General features: G+C 45.0%; 1 protein-coding gene across 3 annotated transcripts; it reads left to right on the top strand.

The window, feature by feature from the left end:
- Positions 1–22,277, top strand: RD3 (RD3 regulator of GUCY2D). Of its 3 annotated transcripts, none has more exons than XM_056487297.1 (3): positions 1–84; positions 10,331–10,645; positions 18,278–22,277. In XM_056487297.1, exons 2-3 carry the CDS (start codon positions 10,350–10,352, stop codon positions 18,573–18,575), a joined length of 594 nt encoding a protein of 197 aa, XP_056343272.1. In that variant the 5' UTR covers positions 1–84; positions 10,331–10,349; the 3' UTR covers positions 18,576–22,277. The 3 variants fall into 3 exon arrangements, with proteins under 3 accessions (XP_056343272.1, XP_056343273.1, XP_056343270.1); XM_056487298.1 differs by lacking the exon at positions 1–84 and adding an exon at positions 308–393; XM_056487295.1 differs by lacking the exon at positions 1–84 and adding an exon at positions 6,159–6,457.
- Positions 22,278–26,263: the final 3,986 nt, after the last annotated feature.

Raw genomic sequence — 26,263 nt, 5'->3', positions numbered from 1 at the left:
GGGAGCGAACCCCGCCGTGCCGCCTGCACAAAGTCCCAGTGCCCACAAGTGCCTGCGTTCTTCAAAGGGCCGCCTCAGCTGCAGGTTAGAAAGCCCCACAAAGTTTTCGTGTTTTGGAGGGACTTTTAAACGGGTGCCGAAGCCTGGCTGAGCCGAGAGGTGCCGGCTCCTTGCCTGAGGAGGTACTGGACCAAGCCCTAATCGCTCAGAAGCACTGCCGTAAGCCCAGCTGTTATATCTCGTCACCAGGGCTAATCCGTACCCCAGTGTGGGTTTAAGCCTGCCGTGACAATTTAGAGGGCTTGACTTCGAGCCACGTCCTCCTCCTGGTATCCTCTCCGCTCGCCCTGGGTCCGTCTGTCCGCACGAGCAGCGGGAGCGCCGGTGCCAAAGGTGAGGTGGGATGGGTGGGAGGGAAGGGAAGGGAAGGGAAGGGAAGGGAAGGGAAGGGAAGGGAAGGGAAGGGAAGGGAAGGGAAGGGAAGGGAAGGGAAGGGAAGGGAAGGGAAGGGAAGAGAAGGGGGCCGGGGAGCTCCGACAGCTCTCCCAGGCTGGGCTCGGGCACGGATCATGGATGAGCGCTGGGTGACTGGTTATGTAAGGACAGGCAATCGAGGAGGAAAGCATGGTTTGTGCTGCCTTATGCTTATTCCATTTTAAAAATCTCTCCGATTAGACACTACTGAGTGTCTGCAGTGTGGAAGTCCAGTGTTTGTTAACCCCAGTGAGGTACCACGCAGGTCAGTCAGACAGCTTCTGAGTTATGGCAGTGTAACTAAGGATAGAGCTCACTGCACATCTAGTGCTGATACATTAATTAAAACCTTGTGAGGACAGTGCTGTTCCCTGCTCACAGGGACTGCTCTCTCTGAGCCCACAGGTGGGACAGGCAGCTACTGCAGGGTGGAAGGCATGAGCTTTCCCAGAGCTCTGCCAATCCTGTGGGTGATCTCCGTAATGACAGGCTTAAGTTTTCAGCTGTAAATTTAGCATTCTTCTTTTGGCTGCTAATTTTAGAGCAATGTATATTTTTAAGTAGCTCCTGTCACAATGATCAGACTTTAACACTGGTCATAGTATTCTGCAGTACAGAGAAAACTCTCACTACAGGAGTAGTTCTGCAGTGAATCGAGGCAGAGTGGGACTTCAGGGACCTTCGGTCAATATTCTTTCTGGTAGATACTGTAACTAAGATTCAGTCCTGAAGAGAAATGTACAGATGTCTGTTAAACTGTATTCTCACCTTACCATGCAATGAGTTACTCTCTGCATCTCAGTCTGGATGGAGAATGCACATCTCACCTGCCTGTTTGCACAGCACTTAGTCTGGGCTTCGCCACAATATGTGAATAAAAAACTTCAGAGGACCTGATGACAGGTGGAATATGCCTTTGGGTCAGAGTTTCAATCTCTTTATATAACTCTATATATGAGTATCTGCAGTGGATGACAGTAATAGAAACTTCAATCTGTGACATTACTGCCCCTTTAATAACACTGTGTAGTTAGTAGTAGAATAGAGAAAGATGAGCTGGGGATCTCTGAGAGTTTTAATTCTGAAAGCCTTTTGTATTGTAGCCTTCTATCAGATGCTTTATTGCAGAATATTTTTTTTCTGGTGGCTTGAATGATTTTAATAACAGAAAAGCTATGGGTCTGTGCTACTTTCTGAACTCTCATTTACACAGCTGAATGAATGGTGAAGAATACTTTACATCCCTCTGTCCTGACTGGAAGCCTGGCTTTGTAGTCTGCAGAGATCAAAGCAAGGTATAGAACTGAAAATGTGTTTGATCCACCATGGCCAGATCTGAGCAATATATAGAAGTTTTAATAACAAGTCAGTCAAACAGAGCAATACATTGTGCTTTAACTTTGTTTTCTGGAGGTTTAGGTAACAGTTTAGTGTAAGTTGTATGACAGTGCTTTTATGGTTGCTACTAGAAACGTTGTTTCAAGCATGAGTGAGAAATAGGCATGAAAATAGTCCTGTTTTTCAACAGAGGGAATTCATCTGCTTTGATAGGTAGACAAACTGCAAAATACTGCTCTGCTTCATGAGCAGATTTGAGTAGAACCCACCCTTTTAGTTCTGCAGATAACACAAAGATTATCTTCTGCAGAGAGTGCCAGGCATTAGGAGAGCTCCAAGCTATTAGACCCTTCTTTCACTCTTTAAGACTGGATTTTCATCTGGAGTTAATCAACAGAGCTCTCATTTATTTCAACGAGGCAAATCTGTTTTACATTTGTGCAGCTTTGCTGTAGATCATGATCACCTGTTATCAGCTACCTTTTCTCATCATGTTTTGGTTAGTGACTGAAAAACATCTTTCTCATTCATACCTGAACTTGGGGCCCAGTTTGCACTGAATTCTTGTTTCTTTAGCCCTCTTGCAATCAAAATGCAGATTAAAATGCATCAGATAGACTTGTTTTCTAGAGGATTGAAGCACTAAGAATGTGTGACAAAGTACACAAATACTGGGGAGATAAGAGCAATACTTGTAGTGTGTTCTCAATTTTAAAGGCTTTCATTAAAAAAAAAAAAAATCTTGTGAGGGCTACCAGCAGTAAAAAATGTGATGTAGTCATGTATATAATTGCTGTTGTGGTATTTCCAGAAGGCCACTCAACCTTTCCTTTGGCAGAAATAGTACCACTTTTGTTTCTTTTTTGTCCTGCAGCCCCTTTGGTTCGCTCTGACTGCTTTCCTGTCACGTTTACCTAGAGGTGATCTTTAGTCATGCACCTTTACTAAAGGCTTAAGTGACTTGTGACTCTCTGTGGCAATGACAGCAGAGCAAGAGCCAATCCCTTTCTATAATGCTGACGCTTCCAAGCCTGCTGGAGAGAGGTGGACACAGGGAAGCAGCACGGCTGTCACGCTTCTTTGGGAGCAGAGCCAGGCAGCAGCAGGAGCTGTCAGCCCTGCTGGGGACAGACAGGCATGGCCTGGCATGCAAGGACCTGCTGGGTGCCACAGTGCCCTGTCCCAGCTGGCTCACTCCTGGGTGCTGCTGGGAGGTGCTTTTGGCTGTCCTTAAACTCCTGCAGCCACAAAGACTTGACAATAAGGTTGCATTTAAAGCGTTCACTTCATCCCCTGCACTTCTGTTATTCAAAGCTCCTTGCCACTTGTACCAGGGTCATGTACCTGGAAATGTTTTAACCACTGTGATTTAAATTTTTTTTTTTTTAGTCCAGAAATAGCTTGTGTCCATCACAACAGGGGAATCAGTGTGCTTATAAAGCAAAACACAGGTTTTCTGTTGTGGGCTATAAGCAGACATCTGAATGTCCTCCAAAGTTCTCTCTCTTTATTTTGTAGGTCAGAATGAGGAATGCTGCTGTGTTAATATCATGATATTTGCATTGCTTTTAGATTTCCTGATTGACAAGCTCTACCTATGGCTTTTCCAGCATTAATTACCTCATAGTGTCTCAGGCTGAGGTTATAATCATTTCCACTGAGATCACAATCACATGGCAAGTAGCTGTAAACACCTTAGCCTTCCATGCCACTCAACAAGAAAGGAGATTCCAGACATATAGGAAGTAGAGTTCTTTGGGCCATGGTAAGGTAAAATTGTCTGTATGAAGACAATAATTGCAAGTAACTTAAAAAAAAATAAATTGCAGAATATCCTGAGTTGGAAGGGACCCACAAGGATCATTGAAGTCTAGCCCAGGTACCAGTACAGGACATCCTGAAGTGTCACACCTTGTGTCCAAGAGAATAGTCCAAATGGTCCTTCAAATCTGCCAGGCTTGGTGCTGTGACCACTTTCCTGAGGAGCCTGTTCCAGTGCCCAAACATTCTCTGGGTGAAGAACCTTTTTCTGATATATCACACCTAAACCTCCCCTGGCACAGCTTCAGGCCATTCCCTCTGATCCTGTCACTGGGCACCTCAGAGCAGAGATCAGTGCCTGCCCCTCTGGTTGTCCCTGTGAGAAAGGTGTAGACTGCAGTGAGGTCTCCCCTCAGTTTCCTCTTCTTCAGGCTGAACAAACCAGAAAGTGGTGGAGAGCAGAGAACAGGAATTCTTTTACAAAGCTATGGTGGACTATATAAATAAAATTGAGAAGGTGTTGGCAGCAGTTTCTTAATTAGAAGTTGCTAAGATTCCTTGGAACAAAATTAAAGTATCTCCATCACGAGAGAAATAGATTTTGAGGTTCATCTTTGATGCTACTTAACACTACTTCATGCAGATAGAGCCAGCAGCATAGCCATGACCACAATTTCTGCCTGAACAGCTGGTTAAACATTGCATCAGTTAGCAGAGAAGATGGGTGTAGCCAAACCAATTTTAATCTACCTGTGAGTTGCAGTCCAAGCAGGTACTTAATACCTTTTGGTATCTGAAGGACACTGGACTTTCCTGGACAATGTAATCCAAACTTTAGTAAAGAAGTAAATAATTTAAAGCAAATTTTAATGTGCTCTGTAGTTTCACATTTCTTTTCCCTGTGACTGTGTCTTCTAAGAAGTACAATTATGGGGACAGTTTGGAGATTTGACCCACTTTAGAAATGAATTTCTTGTTTGTTATCCTGTAATCTGTCATGTGTGGAAAAAAGGCTAAGTGGGTATCTTTCAAGAGCAAACTCTGCTGACTAGCTGTAAGGAACTACCACCCACAAGAAGGGAGGGAAGGCATTTCCCAGCTCCTCAGCCTGGTTTGTTGGTATGCTTTGACTGGATGATGATGGATTTCTTGGAAATCTGTCTACAGCTGGGTGACAACCTGTCTACTGACATCTCTGAATTATGGATTAGGCTCCTATCACCTGACCCCTTTAAGGCTTCTCCTGCTCCTACACAATCACTACACCCCTAAGGCTCTTGAGAGGCACACAGGATTGTCAGCAGCACTCCTGGACTGTGAAGGCAAAGGCAAACCACAGGAGACTTGTCAAACAGAGGGCATACCTTTATAGAGAGTCCTATTCTACTCTCATTTTTTTCAAAATGCAGATTTCCCACCCTCTGCATACTCCTCTCCTCTCCTGGAGGGCATTACAAGCTGGGAGCCAGGAGAAGGATCAATGTAAAGGGATTTTTTATTCCCAGAAGTTCATTTTCTATCCACTAAACTGGCCCTGCTGATTGATTCATGGTTTACCAGAAAGCAGCCTTGCTGTAACAAGTCTTAGCAAGCAATGATCCAGCCTGCAGGATCCTGGAGGAGATTGTGTCTGTCAGGTTGTATGGACAGCCTCCAGTTGGCCAAGCCAGCCAGAGTGCAGGGCAAGGAAACATGCTCCCTTTGCTGGTAAAAGGGCTAGGAAGGGCTGAGACCCCATTTAAAGAAGGTGAAAAAACAGATAAGGCATGTGAATGTTGACATTTCTGATTACTCTGTGGTGCATTCTTTGGAACAAGAAGAGGAAATCACATGGGGAAACATGGGAGAAGGTAAAAACGTGGAAGATGAGGTGAAATTGTTCAGAACATGCCTTGACAAAAGAATGGACAAAGCTGCAAAGTGCATGAGGAGAAAAACACATGAGTTGCTGACAGTGTAGAGAAGGAAAAAGGAGTTTTGAAGAAAGGCAAAACTAACAGGAAACATTTACATGAAAATCTTTCAGAGGCACTTACTAAAAATTAATAAAATTTGAAGCAACCTGTCAGAGACTGTGAAAAACAGAGAGAGAGAGAGAAAGGTGTTCCAGACTTTGGCATAGCTAAGGTAAATAAATGTGTGCTTAAAGCTCTGTGAGGCGGTTGGTCAGACTTGCAGCCAACAGTGTGAGGGGAAGGCTTGTTGCCTTCTGGACAAAGGTCTAGGATCACTGACAGCAAAGTCTCAAAACCCAGATCTGTTTCTGGAGTGGAACTTACATAAACCCCTCAGAAATTTTGCTTGAATAACACCAGAGTAGTTCATCAACTGGATTGTGTCAGCTCCCAGGATAGCCTCTTAGAAGGAGTTAGAAAAAGGACTAATTGTGCAACAGAAAGATCTGTATTCAGCTGGGGCAATGTCTCTTTTTAAAAAAATTTTAATGTGAATACTTGCAAAATGTAAATTTGTCCTTTTCCCCAATAAGAAGGTCAGGCTGAAGCTTTTGCCTTTCTTTAGTTGTCCACATCTTGTCAACAGTCCTTTGAGTTTTTCCACATGGGAAAGCCATTTTGAGTCAGTTAATGATTAGCCTGCCTGTGAACTTTAAATTAAAACCAGCAGCCACAATTAATGGAGCCCACAGTATCTTCTGCAGGCTGCTAAGAGCAATAGTGGGAAGAGTGGTGGCTTGTTGAGCCTGCTAAATAGAGATGGCCACTTGCCAGCTCTCAAAAAGAAGAGATGATGGATGAGAGAAGGGGAAGGAAACAATCTCATACAAACAAGACTCCCTTAGGAACAGTCAGCACAAGCTGCCAGTGTGCATGAAACACTTGCATGGGATATTCCTTCATTTGAGAACAGGCCATTTCAACTGCAGGTGAGGTGATCTCCTTTCTTTATACTCTTCTCATCTGGAAGCAGATTTTTTTATGATAGTCAAAAGCCCCATTTGGGGTCAGAGGTATCCATGTTCCCATACCACAAGCAATTCTGTCTTTGATCAGAGCTTTCTAAAAGCTCTGGAGCTGGGCAAAGCTCAAGATTCAGCAGGCCTTGGTGTCAGCAGACAAGGTAGCTAAAATATTTTTCTGCTTATTCTCTGTAGTACTAGTGCTGGGTAAAATGGTTCTCATGCAGAATGCCTTGCTTTGAGGGAGACCTGTGGAACTAAAAACCATAAAGAGCTGCCCAGGATCATGCAAAATCCAAGTCTCCTTGCTTTCTTTCCCAGTCTGACCACTAAATTCCCCTCTTGCTCCTCTTCTAATGAAACAGCTGGTGAGCTGGGAATAGCTGGAAGGGCATTCCTCAGCTTCACAGTTGTAATGCTTTATACTGATTTACCCCTAATGCCACTGAAGTCAGCAGAGTTAAACCAATGTGAGACTGGGTCATAGCCAGAATTAAAGTACATAAGGGCATGTTCACCTTCATCAGATAAAGGCACAAATGGAAATAATAATGGTACCTGTAAGAGCTTACAAAAATTACTGTCATCACAGAAAGTGAAAAGAAATAGGAGACTTTGTTTGCAACAGCTGGTGGCCTGTTATGCTCCTCACTTTTATTAGTGATACACAAGGGGTGACCAGACCTAGGAATAGGTCTTCATCCTTAATGATGTGTAAGGTGAGTGGAGGCCACCATGTAGCAAGATGCAGGTACAGGTTGGAGTGGCAGGATCACAGACTTGAAGCTGTCAGCACACCAGTTCCAGCCTGAGTTGGTTCCTGAGTCTCTGGCAGACACTGGAGCTCTGTGGTGCTGTGGGAGCTGTTAGCTGGAGTCACCCTGGAGATAGACACAAATGGAAGGGCTGGCTGCTCCTCCTCCTCCAGAGCACAGGCAGGAGCAGCAGTACTTGCAGCAGCTGCTGGCTGTGGCTGCTGTCACAGGGACAATCCCAGCTGGGGCTCTGGACAGTCAATGCAGGGATCTCTCCTGCAGGAGCACTGGGAACCAGCCCAGGTGCTCCTGCTGATGCAGTCAGGGGGGAGGACCTGAGCCTGACACTCTGAGGTAGCTGCATCTGTGACCCGTGCAAGCTTTCAGCTCTTTCATGTCTGCCTTCTGAAGAAACTGGTATTGCTTGCTGGGAGAGGTAGGACATAGGACTAGAGAAACTAGTCCTTTGATGCAGTTTGGAAAACTTCCTGATTCTAGAAAAGCCTAGGCACTAGACCCTGAAGTAAGTTCAAATGTGGGACTCTATGCAGGTTTTTGGAGCATTTTCCTGTAATGGTGTGGTGTATTTACATAGTATGAACATTTTTGAAAGAGAAGAGGCTACTTTATGACAAGTGAATGATGCATGGAAGCATATTTTCCTTGCAGTCACAGCAGAATCCTATTGATCATTTCTCATCCAGGGAGTCTGGAGCTCATGGCTCTCAGCTCTAGCAGGAGTACTGTGCAGTTATGAGCTTTTGGTGATTTTCACTGTCACTAAAGGCTCTAGCCCCCAAGGTGGAAGCTTAAATCAAAAGCATGTTTTTCTCCATTTCATGTCTGTGTCCCAGCAGTGAGGATTTGCTCAGGCCCTGCAGAATCAGGCTCTTTAATCCTTTGCCCTCACATTAACTTTTGACGCCATGTCCTGACTGGGCTGCTGCCAGGAGTAGCCTGTCTGTAATCCCAGCTGCAATCATTATTTGTGCCACCCCTTCTCCCCAGGGGCTAATGGAGGGGAGCAACAAGGCACGTAAGTGCACTGTGTGAAGAAACAGATGCTGTTTTGCTCCTGTTCAGCTCCCTAGTGCCTGTTTTGGATTCCATTGTGTTTAAATACAAGTACAATAGGTAATAACTTTGTTCCATGCATTGTCCTCCTGAAGGGACAACATGAAGGGATTGGCTGGGTGGGGAGTTAATTCCATCTTTTTCTGAGCTGATTGATGCAATCTGTTCTGTCTTCTAAGTGCTGGGTAACTCCCCAGCAGTAGAAACCTTTCACTTAGAAGTAATTACAGTTTAAACCTTGGTACACTTCTGCTTCCCTCTCAGAGCAGCCTCAGTTCCCTTGGCACTGGGGGTGGTGCTGAAGGAGTGCTCCTGCAGCAAAGCAAATAATTGGACTTCAGCTTGTAGAAGGTGGTGTAGCTTCTGCTGCATGCAGCAACACATTTGCTAAATAATGGTTAAAGCTCTGTCTGGCCTTTAGCTCAGGTTCCTGTGAGTGCTGCCCAGGCAGGGGCAAGCTCTGCTGCTGATGTTACAGCAACAGCAGCAGCAGCAGCAGCAGCAAACCTACCCAGGTATATTTGGTTTGTGTGGCAAGGTTTTGGTAGTGATGGGGGCTACAGCAGTGGCTCCTGTGAGACACTGACAGAAGCTTCCCTGTGTTTGACAAAGCAAATGCTGGGTGGCTCCAGCAAGCACCCACTGCTGGCCAAGGCTGAGCCCATCAGTCCAGGTGGTAGCATCTCTGGGGTAACAGGTCTAAGAAGGGGAAAAAACAAAGGAGCAGTAGCTGCTGGGAGACAGAAGTGAGGATATGGGAGAGCTACAGCTCTAAATACCCCAAGGTCAGTGCAGAAGGAGGTGCCTCAGACAATGGAGCAGAGATCCCCCTGAAGCCCATGGTGAAGCAGCTGTGCCCCTGCAGCCCAGGGAGGTCCAGCAGAGAACAGAGATCCACCTGCAGCCCATGGGGATCCCATGCCAGAGCAGCTGGATGCCCCAAAGAGGCTGTGACCCCATGGAAGAGGCTCCTGGCAGGACCTCATGGAGAGAGGAGCCCATGCTGGAGCAGGCTTGCTGGCAGGACTGGTGACACCGTGGGGCACCCACACTGCAGCAGCTGTTCCTGAAGGACTGCACTCCCTGTGAGAGACCCAGGCTGGAGCACTTCATGAGGAACTGCAGCCCGAGGGAAGGACTGACACTGGAAAAGTCCATGGAGTTCATGGGAGGGACCCCATGCTGGAGCAGAGGAAGGATGTGAGGAATCCTGCCCCAGAGGAGGAAGGAGTGCAGAGACAACATGTGAGGAGCTGGCCACAACCCCCATTCTGCATCCACCTGTGCTGCTGGGTGGGAGGAGGTAGAGAATTTGGGAGTAAAGCAGAGCCCAGGTTAAGATTTTGTTTTATTTCTCATTATCTAATTGATTTTATTAGTAATAAACCAGTATACCTAAGTTGAGTCTGTTTTACACCTGACAGTAATTGCTGGGTGATGTTTCTCTGTCCTTATCTTGAACCATGAGCCTTCCAATGCATTATCTCTCTCCTGTCCTACTGGGGAAGAGAGTGATAGAGCAGCTTTGGTGGGCACTTGGTGAGCATCAGCACCAGGCCACTTAATCCTGCCTTCTCTCTAAAGATCTCCTGGCTAGAATGTAGCTCCCAGCAATCCTTGGACTCCATACACTGAGTTTTTCCAGGTAATGTTGCTGCAAGGTCGTGCCCTCCCATGAGGGCTCAGTCAGGTGAACCCAAGCCCCATGTGTGGGCAGGAGAATGCTTCCCCAGTCTAGCCTGGAGGGATCAAGGTATCCTTGTAACCTGATTAAGGTGTAAGGACTGTGACTCATTTTAATTACGTGCTGAGTGGAAGTTGAGGGAGCCTGTGCTTCCTCACCCTGCTAAGTGAGATTTCTCTGCCCAGCACCAGTTATTTCCAAGTGGTTCTCCAGCAGCAATTTTAACACCAGACTGGAGGGGTGTGGGGGGAAGAACGCTCTCAGCTGAGGTGGGCTGATGATGGCACTATTCTTTTTCTCTCCCTCTCTACCCTCAACCCTCTCCAGCAAAGACACAGGGAGCACGATGTCATTGGCATCGTGGTTCAGGTGGAACGAGCCCCCGAACCGCATTTCCCAGAGGAACCCCTCCGAGATGGTGGTGGAAACGCTGATGATGGAGCTGAGCTGGCAGATGAAGCAGGCGGAGAAGCAGCAGCGGGAGCGGGAGAACCAATACCGCAAGATGAAGACGGGGGTGGATTACGGCTGGCTGGTCAGCTACCCAAAGCACAGCTACGACATCAGCCCCGGGGAAAGGCTGCAGCTGGAGGACATGTGCACCAAAATACACCCCTCCTACTGCGGGCCTGTCATACTCAGGTACAGTAAAGCATGGCAAGGTGCAGACCTTTCCTTTCCCCCTTTCCTCTTCATGGTGCGTGAGGAGAGAGGGAGAGTTGCTGAGACCAACGGAAGCAGAACTTGGCATCCTGTATCATGACTCGTGCTGGGATAGTGTCTTTGTGAAACAAGGGAAACTAAGCTTTAAGTCACTTTAACACAACATCATTTCCTCCAAGAAGTTACAAAATGCCATTTCCCTCTGACATTGGCTTGAGTACTTTATGCTCCTGAGTAGCCAGAGCAGCTTTACCTTGCCTGATGAACAGGTACCATCTCAGTATTGTGATGGCTTTTTTTGCTTCAGACTTTAGAGTCTTAGAGAAACTGAGGTTTAAAGGGATCTCTTGAGGGATGTACTTCCACCTCCTACTTGGAGTAGGGCCACCTTCAAAGTTAGATCAGGTTGCTTAGGGCCTTGTCCTATCCATTGATGAATATCTCTGACCTCCTTTGATGTTTCCCCCTCTCACTGGAGCTTTAATTCCTCAATTTAAGCTGTCCAGCAGGTCTATTGGCACTTGTCCCCAGTGTCCAAACTAGCCAAAGGGTGCTATTATTTTTTCAGCCTGTGAGCCAGGTATTCCCAGAGAATGCCTCCCTTCCCTACCCTCCCTCTTCACCCTAGACATGGAGTCATGGGATGCAGGTGGGGCATGCAGTTGGCTTGAACAGCCAAGTGGTGCTTCTGAGCTCTGCAGTGCAGATGTAGACACAGCCTCTTGGGCTTGCTGTTGAGCTTTCCAAGTGCTAGACTTAGGATTGCTGCCTGCCAGCTGAGTGACCTCCTGTGAAAATGCCTGTAGGAATTGATCTAAGCCTGCTGTAGCCTCCAGACTGGAAGGGAAGGGCTCTTTTCCTTTTGGAGTGGTTGTTCTAATATAAACTCTTGCACTTGGCACAGTGGAGGTAAACTTGGCAAAGTTAGGAATGGTGACTCTGAAGGGCACCTTAGCCAAAGCAAAGTTGTGAAATGGGCCTTTATGATCAACTTCCCCTGCTCCAACACTTTCTTCAGTTGGGATCAGAGTGAACATAGTTCTTTCAGAACATAGACAAGAGGGCTCAGCACCCTGCAGTCCCTCACTGCATATGCTGGCTCCTGTTTTCCTTTGAACAAATGGATCTACAGCCTCTGAATTGCAGCTGTAAAAGTGCTGGAAATAGCTGGTCCTCTGTCTTAAGCACATGCAGCCAGGTAAGAATGCCAGAATCATCTCTCTAGCCCTCGTCTTCCCTAGGGAAGCAACCTGGCATGCAGAGCCTTGGCTCTTGCAAAGGTTGCCATGATGGCAGGAGCAGAGATTTGGGATCATTCAGTGACCAAAACCTCTCCATGGAAAATCTGCTGGGAACAGCACCTACCTGGTATTTATATAACTTCAAGCTCTGCTGTAAACAAGCCACTCCAAACCCTTGGGATTCAGAGCTATCTTTACCATCCCCAGGGCCACTGAGCAGGGCCTGTCTGGCAAACAGGTTATTTCCATGACAGCAGATTCAGCTGCTGGAGCGGGGAGGCCCCAAGGTTCATCCTCTTCAGGAAAGTATTAAGCTGAGCCATATGCAACTTGCTGCTCTGCTGTTTTTTCTTTTTTTAAAATTGAGACAGATCGTGCAAGATGTGTGATTTCAGTGCAGCCTGTAATGGCTGTTCACTGTTGTTGAGGACTCAGCATAGTGATGGCAGTAGATAAATGTACTCAACAACGTTGTGGACTCTGTGTGGGCATGATTGAAAAAGGCTAAAACCATCCTCTTAAAACTCCTCTTACAAATAGGGTGCTGTCATAAATTGTATTACACTATGATTCAAGAAGTGGCATGTTTTACAGAGCTTGCATGGTTAGCAGAGCCACACTAAGAAAAAAAAGAGGATTTCATAACATTTGTTGTTTCAATTCTGTGATTGAGTAGGGACTATCACAGCCACAAAAATGATGGAACTGGATTGGGTCAAAGGTCTGGCTGAGCTGTGTGTGCAGTCTGTATGTGACAGCAGCCAGTGGCATCAGTGTAAGGAAAAGAACAAAGGATAAGGAAGCAAATCCAACAGTAGGGACAATTACACTACATCAAATATAGCATCCAACTTACTGTGCCTCTTAACTGGGAGACTTTTGGAGCCACAAGTGGACCTTCTGTCCATAACTGGCTGATGTGTTGTTTTTTTTGTTTTTTTGGTTTTTTTTCAGTTGTTTTGTTTGTGGAGGCTTTTCTCCTTTTGAGCACATGTAAATTTTAAACTTTTTTTAAAATTTTTTTTAAACATTTTGGCACCCTGTGGCAGAGTTCCACTACAACTCTGCTACAAAAAAACCTGTGTTTTGCTTGTCTTAAGATAATGTTTCCCATTTTTAGTCAATAATCATTTCATCTTGTGTTGGAAATGCTAAGAGTTGACCCCTCTTCTTTTCTACCTCTGTCATTCCATGGAATTTTCATTGCTGATGAGGAAACAAAGAAAAAGAATGGGGCTTGTGAAAATGTGCAGGTGAAAGAAGGAAAAAAAGAAAGAGCCTGCAATTTAAATGAAACAGCCAAAATTGGATAAATTCTCTTCTCAGAAAGTGAGATAAGATGGAGATTTTAGTAACTTCCCCAAAATTCCATAAGATGAGTATAATAGGAATGCAATGACACCTCCACATTTCCAGTGAAGTATTTTAATAAAAAGATCATTGCCCTGGTGATGCTTTCTCTTGAGTACTCTGTGACTTCCTAATATGTAGCAGCTTTTAGAAAAATCTGCCACAGAAAAAGGTCTGTGAGCTTGCATTGGGAAATTCAAATGCAGAGTGTATACCCTACCAAAGTCTTTGGTTCTGACTGAAATAGCAAGCTTGATCCTTTCCCTTCAATTTTAGACATTTGAAGAGCTGAGGTCCTTTTTAAAGTCCTTTTTGCACCCAACAAGCACGTAGTTCTTAAATAACTCAAGTAGCAGGCATCTTGCAAGACTGCAGAGTTTGTTTTGTTTGTGTCATGCAAGGTCTCCTTCCTTGTGAGACTCTGAGTTCAGAGTCAAAGCCAGAACAAAACATTTTTATATGAGCTGTCAGAGATGTCACTTCATTCTCTCAAGGTCTAAATGATTATCCAAATTGTCCTTTTCTGTGGGTATGGCCTCATTTACTGAGACAAAAGTTTCTCCAAATTTGTTTCTTTTGATGTGGAGGAGGCTGGAAAGAAGCACTTCACAAATGAGAGGGATTTTTTCAGCTCCAAATTGCCTACTTTGTATTTGAGGTCAATAGAAACTTCTCTTTGAGTCTCTTGGTATTCTGGAAGGATTCAAATACACTGCAAATAGCATTAGATATCTGGAGACTCTGATTCACCCCATAAAAATAAAGCCATTGCATTCAGGAGTCACTTAGCTTTAGGTTACTGGGTTACAGATTGCTGCCTATTTAAAATTAAATCCTGGAGCCAGCTGAAGGAAGTGACAGTGATTTTGGTGAGGCCTGTAGTACCTAACTGCCATGGTTAAACTGAACAAGCAGCATAGTATGTTGCCAATAAAAAATGCTAGATTTTCCCCATCTTTATTCAGAGCTTTAGTCCTAGTCAGAGCTTTAATTTCTTTCAGTTTCAGCAAAAGTTTAACAGTTGGTTTCTGTTCTGCTGTGTCCAGAGGGAAACAAAAAATACTCCCTAGTATGGAAATGTAAACCTGCATTTTGGTGATCTGAGTTGTTATCAATATCACAGGCTAAGGACTGTAATTTTCTAAGGATTGTGTATAGCTGAAGTGGCCTTCCTAGTAATCTTAAATGTAAGACAAATGACTAAAATCATAAATGGAATTATTTACAATTACAAGCTTAAGTTTGAGGTGATGTGATGTGAGTGTTGCAATTAGTGTGAATGCTGTAATTCTTTGGGAACCTTCTCTAGCAAAGCTGTCTGTAGCTTTACCCTATAACCAGAAAAATATAGATTCAGGAGTCAGCAGCTAATTATTAGCACTAAGCAAACCCACATTTTCTTTGAATGACTAAATCTACTTAGAGCTCCCAGTTCAGATGGGCACTCAGGAATACCCTGAACTATAAGCACATTGTTTAAGTCTACAGTTCCATTGGATTTTACAGGTCTTTAAAGTTCAGGCTCTACTTAGGGAACCTAAGTCCAGGGGGACCTACAGAATAACACAGGCAGGTGACAGCGCTTTAGAAAGCAGTGCCAGTATGAGCCAAGCACAGCCAGATTCTGAAATCTGACAGCCCTGTGCAGCAATGGAAGGCTCACAATTTAAAGAACAAATTTGTTTGAACTGTGATTCAAACCCTGCCTGGGCTGGGGAATGTGCTCATCCCTGTGTATGCCTGCACATCCTCCCCAGATCCGTGCTGCTTCAAGGTGAGCTTCTGTCATGTCTCAGACTGTGTGACCTACGTGATGTATTTCAGGATAGCTACCAGCAGTTCCATAGCTGGAGCCACAAATAAGATAGAGAGGTCTGCTTTTATGATGAGAAAGGAAACCCTGTTGAGATATTTCTGGACATGGTTGTGCAGTTGCCTAGTTTGAAACTATCCCATGCAAAAGCGTGAGGGTGTCAACCTGTGCTAGAAGACAAATGAGCCTTGTGTAATTTTGTGTTCTTAACCTCACTGAGCAGCTTTGTGGGGAGTTTGTTTCCCAAGATACAAGGCCATATGCCTTGATTCCAGTGGTTTTCTGTTTTTATATACTGGGTGTTTGGTGCAGAGGCAGCTGGATTGCGCAGCACATCAGCTGGTGCTCACTGATACCAAAGATGGCTTTGGTTATGCGTAGGTGCCTGCAGCAAAAACATCATCATCTTCTGATACACAGACTGGTTTAGCTGGAGCTCATCTGTCCATATTTTCTGTTGAGAAGTATTTGTGGTGTGCACTCCTTTTGGACATCTTACATGAGCTGTCCCTTTCATCAACATGCTGGTACTGAAGTTAGATGGGCATTAGTGAAGGGGTGAAGTTATTTCATTCTGTTAGGGGAGAGAAAAGGATCCCCTTTCTCTTTGCTACCAGAACAAGGGTGGCTTTTCATTGTGTGTCTGGCAGATAGTCTTTTAGATTGCTTTCTCTTTGTTTCTTAGACCTGCTCAAATCCTTACAAAGTAGTTTTGATCTTGGTGCTGAAAAGTTTGAGTTAAATTATAACAGCAGAGTTGACAAAACTAAGCTGAGTGCAAACAGGCAGATAGCTGTGCAGGTGGAAAGTTACCCTGATTCCAGAAAATTATTTCAGCTGCATTGGTTGGGAGTGTTATCAGCAACACAGGGCATTAGCATTAGAGCTCTCTGCTCAGGGGGTATTTTTGCTGTCATATCATCCATTTCCCCTCTTCTTCCCAGAGCCAGGCACTGCCCCAGTAATAGCCTGATACCTGCCACTCCCTGCTCTGGAGCCACAATCCAGCAGCATGACACAGCCTCTAAAGTGGCAGTGAGGAGGCCTTTGGAGTGCACAATTGCCAATACAAAAGAGGAGGATGTACTGATATATATATATATAAAATATGACAGTGCCTCTCTTTTAAACACACATTGAGGTAAAATAATGGAATGACTCATTCTAGTTCACCTCTTCAATAGTAATCCTTTGAAGCTGTTTTCTCTGGTATAATAATAAGGATGTTGTGAAGACTTGAGTTTCTATGGACTCACCTGTCTATGCTTCAAATAGGATAAAGGGAAAAATGTATTTATTGTGAAAACTGTATTTTGGGCTCTTTGACAATGCAACTAAAGTGCCTTGTCAGAAGGCAGAAAGGAAGTTTGCAATTCCAGCAATGTTATCTGCTAACCCTCAGCAAGAGATTGTCTCTTGCCCTTCCAGGCTCTGCACAATTCAGTTTGGCACCACTGTGTCAGTACTTAAATACCAGCATGAACTGCAGCACCTCAGAGGCTTCTTGCACCCAAACATTCAAAGCTTAGAGGTTTTTGGGGAGGGGGTAGATTAAGAATTCATCCAACTGAAGCAGTTAAGAAACACTTTGGTGACTTTGGAAGGTTTTGTGTCAAACTACTCTTGGCTTGACACTGGAAGGGATTGGTGCTTCTGCTAACACCAAGTTCCCTCAGAAAGCAACACTGGTGTCTCCACAACTATACCTATAGCTGCCAGTACTTGCTGAGAGAGAAATATCTGGGATACAGCAGGGTGTCAAGATGTGTGTTCAATTTCAAGCCTTCACAGTTGGAGTCAAAATATATAAAAGTACAAAAAGTCTTTCTGGCTTCTCTTTGGCTTGCTTTCTGTCCTTATTATCCTGGGCATCCTTTGCCACATCATTAAGCAATGCAATTCAGTACGTGCTAAACTCCTTCTTACATTTCTGGGGCTTTTCAAAAACCCAAGAGGCAATAACTTATTCTGTCAGCTTCTGCTGTATTAGGCTTATTTAAATACAGTCCTCCTGTTTTCCATCCTTGTTAAGTTCTGTTGGAAAAAAATATCAAAATGCTTACCTGATACACTTTAGCTTCCCTGAAGTACAAATACCTGGATTTTAGTGACGTACTGGTTTAGCTCTATGTCGGCTTGCAGGTATGATTTTTATGTTAAGAACTGATTATTTATTAGAAAAGTAGCCATATTACTATCTGTCACAAATGCATACTATTACAGAACAATCAGAGTATTTATGTGACCAGTGTGTGAGCCTTGGGAGCAGATCCCACACTCTCCAGACTGGGGACAATTCACCCAACAACGTGTAAGGAATGGCATGACCCCTTCATTGCCCAGCCAGTGGCCCACTCAGTGGCTTCAAGAAAACTATTCTGACCTGCATCTTATTTTCCTCACCTGAAAAATAAACAGTAGTGGTGCTTCGCTTCCTTGGTATTAAGCTAGCTTAATAAATTTCAAAAAACTCTGTTTTGAGCTCTTTGCTGAGAAGGCACCAGAGTAATTCAGAGTTATCTAATTAGGTGCAGCATTGTGCTGTCAACCAAGATGTTTTCAGCTGGAAACAGTCCATTATGTTACAGAAATCCATAGGAAGATGAAACACCACTTCACTGAAGGTTGAGTATTGAAAGACTACCAAACAAAGTGACTGGATTTTCCTTTGTCTAGAGGCCACTGAATAATGCTATCGGGAACAAGAATGGAAAACAGGGAAGTCTAGAGGGGCTTTCCCTGGTATACCTTGAGCTTCTGGTAAGCTGCAGTTCAGGGAGGATCTCAAGCAATGACATGCCTTTGGACAATTATGTTTAATCAGCAGTGATGGGGACATTTCCCACAAACTTGTCCAATAATTTTGTTTCTTAAGCTATTCATAGCACTGAGTTCTGGTTTAATAGGTGTTGTGTGAAAAGAGCACTTCCTTCTGTTTCAAACTTGCCTTCTAGCTTTGTTTGGTTCTCCGTATTATTTCTTGTGCTTATAAGAATCAGTGATTCATCGCTTCCTTGCATTTCCTGGCTTGCTTGTGATTTTAGAGACCTTGGGCATATCTTCACGGCCCCTCCTTGCTGTTGTTCCCTTCAGTCCAGGGAGTCCCATTTAGCAGGAAAGTGCAAGTTCCAAGCCTAGCACAGCGACTTGGCAGCAATCAGCAATTTGATGTTTTTAATCACAGCTGTGCCCTGACTGTGCTTCCAGGTTCAGGCAAGTCATTGCGGAGTACGAGCCAGAAGTGCAGGAAGTGTCCCGGCTCTTCCGCTCCGTCCTGCAGGAAGCTGCTGAGAAGATCAAAGAGGAGGAAGAGGCCAAGAAGCTTGCAAGGCAATGGAACACAAAGAACAGAACCAGCCTCTCCTTAACAACATTTAAATCTCGCTCCAGGATTTCCCCATTCATCAGTGACATCAAGACCATCTCTGAGGATGTGGAACGGGGCACCCAGCCCAACAGGAGGGTTTGGAGCATGCCAGAATTTCGGAACACCAAGGATTTCTGACTCTATACTGAATAAGGTTTTTAGACACTGATCCTTCAAAATCCCACTTAACCCTTTTTTAACTCTACTGTTTCTTCTTTTTTCCATCTTTGTTTTCCTACCTGTGTCTGTCTTGGAAGCTGTGTCCGTAGTAACCGCTGCTGATGCCTGCAGTCTGTGACACCATTTATTACCAAACATGGTAGCCTTTCCTTTAACTCAGTAGCTATTCAGTAACCTTAAGGGCAAGGCTCACTTATTATCTCACTTTTATTGCTGCTTTCTTGTGGAAAATGAATTAGTTTTGCTACATCTGTCTTCTCCCTTTCCCCTCCAGCCTGGATGCAGTTATCTATAAAAACTTTTGGCTCAAGCTACTGAGAGCTGCTGGCTGGACCAATCTTGCTGAAAGCAAGACAGCCACTTAAATCAGTGAGGTTTGCAGGATCAGGCTTGTGAGTTAAAGCTAGTATCTGATTTGGAACTGAACTTCCTTTTCCAACTAATAGCCTTCTTCAGTGCTACAACAAACTTCACAGGTAACCTCAGCACTGCTCTTGATCCGCTTTTTTGCTGACAGCTCACAATCCAACCTGAGTGGAAACAGGCCCAAACTTTCTGAGATTAAAGACCAATCGTGTTCCACAACCACCAGTTTATGCATGTTCAAGTTTCTTGGGTATTTCTCTTTTGTGCAGGCAGAAGCCCCTGAACCCTGCACCTGCAGAGCAGATAGAAATTTTTCAACCTGCTGTGTATACACAGGTGGATACCTTGGTGCTCTGTCAAGTGCTTTTCTGGGGCCTCAGTGCTCTGTGTTGCTGAGCTAAGTGCTCCACCCTACACCCCAGAAATAAATCAGTGGGCTGAACTCAGTGTTTGTGGCCGAGCCTGTAGAGTATCCATGTAAAGAGAAGGGTGAAGGGACTCAGCATTCATCTCCAGGGCTCTCTGTACAGTGTCAACTGTTGAGATCATCTGAACTTTTGCTGCTGTGAGAGACTGAAGTGCTTTGGCAGATGAAGGCTCTTCTGAGACCTTGAAGAGACAGGAAAATGCCACTAAGGAAAAGCTGCTGAGGCTCTAACTCAGCATCTGTAGGGAGAGCTCTCACCAGCAAAGGGAACAGTAGGGCACACTGTGAAAGTCAAGTGTCCTGCAGAGAACCCAAGGGCTGGGATGCTTTGTGGTGACCAACGGGAGATGGGGAATGAAGAGAGGGGTTTGCTTGTGTGACAGGCTTTTGGGGAATCATCTCAGTGGGGTACAGCCTCCTGGAGGACCCGGTAGCTTTGTTGTTCTTTTGTCCGTTTCCAGCTATTTTTCCCTGGGGATCTTTGCAACAGCATGTGGGTTCTACAGCCAAGATTAAAACCCTTTGAAGCTGTGCCAACTCTGGGAAGAATTCCAGTGCATGAAATCTATCCTGGGCTAGAAATGTGCAGTTTCTTCCAGAGATGGAAGAAGGCAGCATAAAACAAAGATCAAGATCAGCCCCCTAAGAGCTCTCTGAGACTGGATTCTGACTCTTCCTCTCTCCCCTCTGGGCTATGTAAGATTGAATACAAGGCTTTCTTACTAGCACCAGGCTGCAGCTTCTATTCCTTGATAAACATTGCTGCCAGCAACCCTCCTAGGGACAGAAAGCTGCTCACTTTTGATCAGAAAGTCAGGGCTTCCAAATACAGCATCCAGTTTGGGACAGGCTATTTCAACTCCAGGTCAGTGATGGAGAGTGTAAAGCCTTCTGACAATCAGCTTAGTGTTTTTCAGCCATATGTCCTTGGTGAATAAATGTGATTGCATATATGAAGTAAAAACCAAGGCTTGACATACTTAGCATAGCTTTAGCTGTATAGAAGATGTAGGATCTCTAGCAAGGGATCACCACAATTTGCAGAAACAATTCTTGTTTGGAAAAGAGTCAGCCATATTTTTAAAATATATTTGCAAGCCTCTGTACGGTACTGAAGACTGAGATGAGTTCATGAATTTCACGCTGCAGCTCTGTATTCATTTTATTTGCACTTATGTTCTGTTGGACACCTTCAGTATTGACTGCCTCGATGCGATTTTGGATGGACTGCTGGGAGACACAGGACATTCTGACACGCTGCCACAAAGATCTTTGTTACAGCACAGTGTCAGTAGTATGCTCACTCTCACTTAAGGAGAATCAGCAGTAAGTACCTTCCCTGCAGCAATGTGCTAAGCCAAGGAAATCACTGAAGGGTGTTCACACTATCACAGCAGCCTGTGATCCTGCTGTGCCCTTCATTAACAACTTCCAGCTGGCAGACAGCACTCTTGTGAGACAGATCTGACCTTTGGTCAAAGCCCTGCACACTATGGAGGCCAGCTGTGGCAGTGCTTGTGATAGCTGCTTTGCTTCAACTTACCTATCATTTCTAATTCCACAACAAAACATAATCCAGACTCTTAAACAGTATCACTTTCCCTGTACCACTTCTGGAAGTTACACTGGGCTCACAGTAGGATCTGATGATAGAGGGATATTCAGATACCAATCTCTGAGAGATCTGTTCTTACTCCATGCTATCAAGTACTCTTACAGGGGTAGAAGTAGTACCACATTTGCTTGCAGCTGCCTGGAAACTGACTGTGAGCTCCTGCATTGTGCATGCAGCAGCAGGTACTGAGGCAGAGCTGGGAGGTGATCAGAGTGCACGACTGCTGCACTGCTGGTGGTACTCATTTTTCCTAGAAATGCTGTAGACTGAACCTTAAATGATCCTTTGGTCTCAGCATGCAGCAACAACTATGCACTTGTGTTTGCCTTGTCCTAATTCCACATTTGGCATGGCTAAGTTAGTGTCAGTTCAAATGAGGAGCATGAACCTCCTGCCTGTCCCCACCTACTGTGCTAGGGTCCATGGAACTGGGCACACACAGCAGGCTAACAAGATTGTTTCTGGCTAAAGCCAACCCAAATGATCCATTGCAGGTGGCTCACAAACCATAAATCTGGAATAATGGTGGTCTCAAATACTCAAATACTCTCATGAAACTTGTGTAGTGTGAAGATCAGGTCCTCATTGGTAACCGTCTGACTCTATAGCTCTGCTCCTCCTGGGCTGCACTACTTGCTAGTGTACAAAACCAAAAAATCTTGATGAGGCCCTCTGATCTGTTTTTAGCACCTCCTGAGAGCTCATCCTGTGTCTTAGTTCTTTAAGGAGAATGAAACATTAACTAGCAGCACATCATCACTAACAAGCAGAAGTGAACTGAATAAGAATCATTCTAAATCCTCAAACTTTCTTTCAGAACTGAGCAGGGCTTTTGGTATCAGCTCAGAGCATCACTGCTGCCCCATTGCTGACAGTGTTGTGCTGTCCAATGGACACTGTCACACCCAGGAAAAAGCAGCCCTAGACTTGCTATACCTTCTAGTAAGTAATGGCAGCAGCTCAGCTGCCAGGGGCCAGCTCTCCTTGGAGCCACGACTCTGCTGAGGGAGGCTGTGCAGCCCTGCTCCTGTGGCTTCCAGAGATGAGCCTGGCCACGGGCTGTGTCAGCCAAAAAGGATGTGCAGGCAGGAGCTGAGGTTCCTCATCCACATCAGCAGAGTTCAGGCAGCTGTCATGCCATGGGGAATTGGAGTAAGCTCTGAGGGAAATACCTGTCTGCTGACACTGCACTGTTTGTACATTCAACACGGAACCTTGGAGAATTAAAGCAAAGCTGTGGAATATAAACCAATTTATTTGTACATGTTGTCTTTAATTAAAGATCTCCTGAAATATAATCTGTCTATATCTAGCCAAACACAACAGCTGTTCTACCACCCTACTGTGTATGTATCAAAGCAGGAAGGCAGGAATGGTAAAGGCACTTGATCTAAACAAAAAACCTCCATCCTCTCTCTACAGGCTACCCATGCAGCTGCCCACCTTCTATCTACATTGCTACCTCTACAATCAGATCTGAAGATCTGAAGAGGTGGTAAATAACCAGCATTAAGCAATTGCAAAGGTCTGAAGTTCACTGGAGCTACATGGTCTGCAGATAGAACCTTGAATTGAAGTCTTCATCAACGTGCTTCTGAGCACGTCTTACATCAGCCAGTATTACCACAAAATGAGATGATATGAGAGACAAAAGGGGTGTTTTGTCTCCAGATACTTTTGAGTCATTCTGTTGATTCCATACCTGATCCTGTGTACTGAACACTTTAATATATCAGCAGATGGCCCCAGATGGCTCAGGGCTCCCTGTGCTAAGCATCCTATATAGAAAGCAGGCATGTGTTTAACAAAAGGGACCTTTTTTCCCTCCACATGAGGTATTACTGAAGCATGAACTGCACTGCTTAGCACATTATGCACATCAACAGATGAGTGGTTCCAAAAGGGGACTGTGTGAGTACAGGGGGTTAGTAAACCACAGTGCTCTAGACACAGCCTATAGCACAGAGCTTAAGCTCCTCCTTGCCAGAAGCTGTGGAAAAGCAAATCTGTGCTGTTGCTCACACTACTTTCCCCCAGACATTGCTATAGGCCTCTCCCAGAAGGAAAACTACAGCTTGACTGAATGGCCACTCTGATATTCCTGTCTTCTGCTACACCTCCCTGCTAAAAGACACTATACTGGAGTTTTGCCCAAAAAAACATTCTGAGAACTGGACTGCATCAGTCACAGCCTATTTGGTTGTGCCCTACAACAGAGGAAGGGCCATTAGGCCCCCCTCAGTTCCACCCACCTGTGCCAGGCAGAGACATCATAATTTCAGTGCCTGTCTTTCCCTGGTACTGCTGTCTGTGTGTGGGCTGTTGGCACAAGGGACCTCTTGTTCCCTTTGCATGGTCAGACAGGCCATGTCTCAAGCTGGTTTACAACAGAAAGATGCTCTGCTGGCCCTGAGTGCTGGGTCTTGGGCCCAGGTCTCCCAATGACTACCGGGAATTTTCTGTGCATTTTCTGCAAATAGATATTTTCAGACTAAAGGAAAATCCTTACAGGATGAGATCTTAAAAAACACGACAGAAAGGTGAGGAAGAGGCCTACAAGAATACATTGTACACACTGTCACTGGATGCTTCATGATAATATAAATTGTTAGGGTCCTGGCTAGGATTATCCCACAGATTATAGCATCTTACCTCTATTTTTTAGCCACATGCTGCCTTTACCAAATAAATGTAATCTAACCCAGGAGCAGAGACACCAAAGTGAGAAGAGCTTCTGTGTTTTTGACATCAGAGTATCTGCTCTCAGAATATAATTACTATTACATCTGTTTAGTGTTCACAATGCTGTATCCTCAGAGGCCTCTGTCAGGTCACAGTCCATCTGCAGTACTTTTCCAACCTGATTCTTTCCAGTGTCAGGCTGCCTAAAGCAACAGATTGCACTTAATTTGGTCTGAAGACTATTTAAATAACCAGATGTGTTATGAAGCAGTGACACTGAAATATTCCTTATGTTAAGGAGTTTTCTTTCTATAATCTGGCACTGGTGTTTAGGAGATGGAGAAGAGTGGAGTGCAGTTTCTGAAGAACTCAGCAGCCCCAGGTATGGTGGTGCACCTTCCAGGCCCCTGCTGTCTCTCAGCAACCTGCTCCTGCTGCATTCAGCTACTGAGAAGTTAAAGGTTTCCTTCTGCCTTTGGCACACAGGCACCAGCAGAAGAGACTATTGTCTGTCCTCAGCACAGCCAAGGGCAAGACAGGAACAAAGACTGGATTAAATTCATAGGACAGCAGTAACACATGTTCCCCACAAACAACCATAATTAAGTATTTGCTGGCTAATTATACGGTTTCAGAATAAGAAAGTGCAAGGCCAATGTCCAAAGGTTAAAAAAAATTTAAAAATTCTGTGACATTCCAGCTGGACAGCATTGCCACCTACTGGCAGATATTCCAGCATATTCCAGACATGGGTAGTAATGATGTTCTTCATGCTGCTCCAAAGGGCTCTCAAGAGGCTTCCTTAGACCCCTGAGCACCATGTCCTGCCCCTCCCTCAGACAACACCTGAGATTCATACTCCTGAAGCACAATTTCAGACTGAAATTGAACAGGCAGGGAGAAAAAAATACCTGTTTCCAACAGACAAATAAATCACAATCTCTGCACAGGACAATAGTTTTGATGATTAATTTTGTCCAGAGATGGAACTAGGCAGATGGGTGCTTGCCAACAATTTTAAGAAGTAGGTCCTCAAAAACTCATCACCCTACAGCTTTGAATATAACCAAGTGCATACTGGAGGATTCTCAGGTGTGCCCAGGACCTCATTCCTTCAGGAAAACCCACTATGACATAAAATCCAGCCATTCCATGGAGCCCTCAAATGACAGTGGAGGTCTCAACCGTGAGTGCTGAATCAGAACTTTGGAAACTTATTTCTAAATACACACAGCAAAACCCACACAGCAAAGACCATGAGGAGTGTGTTTAACACATGAAAGGACATCAGAACTCCACCAGCCATCAAGGCCCTTGCCCACAGCAGGAAAGGTTCAGCAGGTAACCCCAGGGCAAGTCACTTCAGCCTCTCTGATCTCTGCTCTTCCCCTGTGTGTAGAGCTCACTCAGCTTTTCCTGCTGCAGAGAATGACTGGGAATGATACATTCCTGCAGCACAAAACCCCAAGTACATCCAAACAGCACAACCTGCCCAATTTAACCATTCTGAATATTAAACTGTCACCAAAATGGCAGGCCCTGCTCAGCTCTGCAGGATGAGACACTTTAGATCCATGGAGCCAGGTACTTCCAAGTCAAAGTGGCATTTATCAATACTCCCTCAGATTTTCATCTCTGCTACATTTTTGTGTGGGCAAAAGAGTGAAGTTCAAGCGAACTCGAAAGGAAATGAGTAACAAAGGATTCCACTGCCCACAAGGACTGGCTGGGATACAATACTTTAAACAGTGCCAAGGAAGAAGGGCATGGCAGCAGCAGCTCAGAGAATGTATCCTTCCTCTCCTTCCCACGACAGTGACTTCTGTTTCTGATAATTCTGCTGCTAAAAAAATTCAGTTGAGTTCTGCATGATTCTTAGAATGGAAAATGGTGCAGAACACAGAAGGTGGGTGCAATAGGGAAGACTGATACACACACACACTCACACAAAAGGCAGGTTTCACATCTAAAAGACTTCTACGATTCAGAATTTTAGGAAGAACCTCAACTTGCCCAGCCAGGTAAGTTTCTGCAGCCCCTGCCTCCTCACCTGACCTCTGCCCCACTCCATGACTTCTGACAGCAGCTGTCTCCCTCCACCCCTACCTCACACCTTTTCCACTGCTCTGTTGTTCCAGCCTTCACCTTTGCCCAGGACATACACTACTTGGTAGACGTGGCAGCAAGTCTCTCTATCAGCCATGTGTGTATCAGGTTAACATCCCATGCTGCTTACAGTTCCTTCATGCAAATTCCCAACCTGTTTGCCACCACATTCTTACTGTTGCAACCTTCTCATCTGGTTCAGTCTGTGGTGCAGCTGCCACAACAGGGATCTGAAGCAGCATTAAGAAGTTATGCTTTAGTGAAAAGGTCAATGAAATGAACTTCCCTGAGGGTGCAAGGCATGGAAAATTATTCTGGCTGTAAGGACCTGTGCTCACTAGGGAGGACTGGAATCTGATGGCCTTTTCACAACAGCAGCCTCAAAGATACTCAGGCACAAGAAGATGCACAGGGGCTCAGTGCTTTTGGGGAAAGATGGAGAAGGGAAGG

Source organism: Oenanthe melanoleuca, chromosome 3, assembly GCF_029582105.1.
Source record: "Oenanthe melanoleuca isolate GR-GAL-2019-014 chromosome 3, OMel1.0, whole genome shotgun sequence".
In the NCBI taxonomy this organism is placed as follows: Eukaryota; Metazoa; Chordata; class Aves; order Passeriformes; family Muscicapidae; genus Oenanthe; species Oenanthe melanoleuca.
This window is presented reverse-complemented; position numbering and strand designations above follow the sequence as displayed.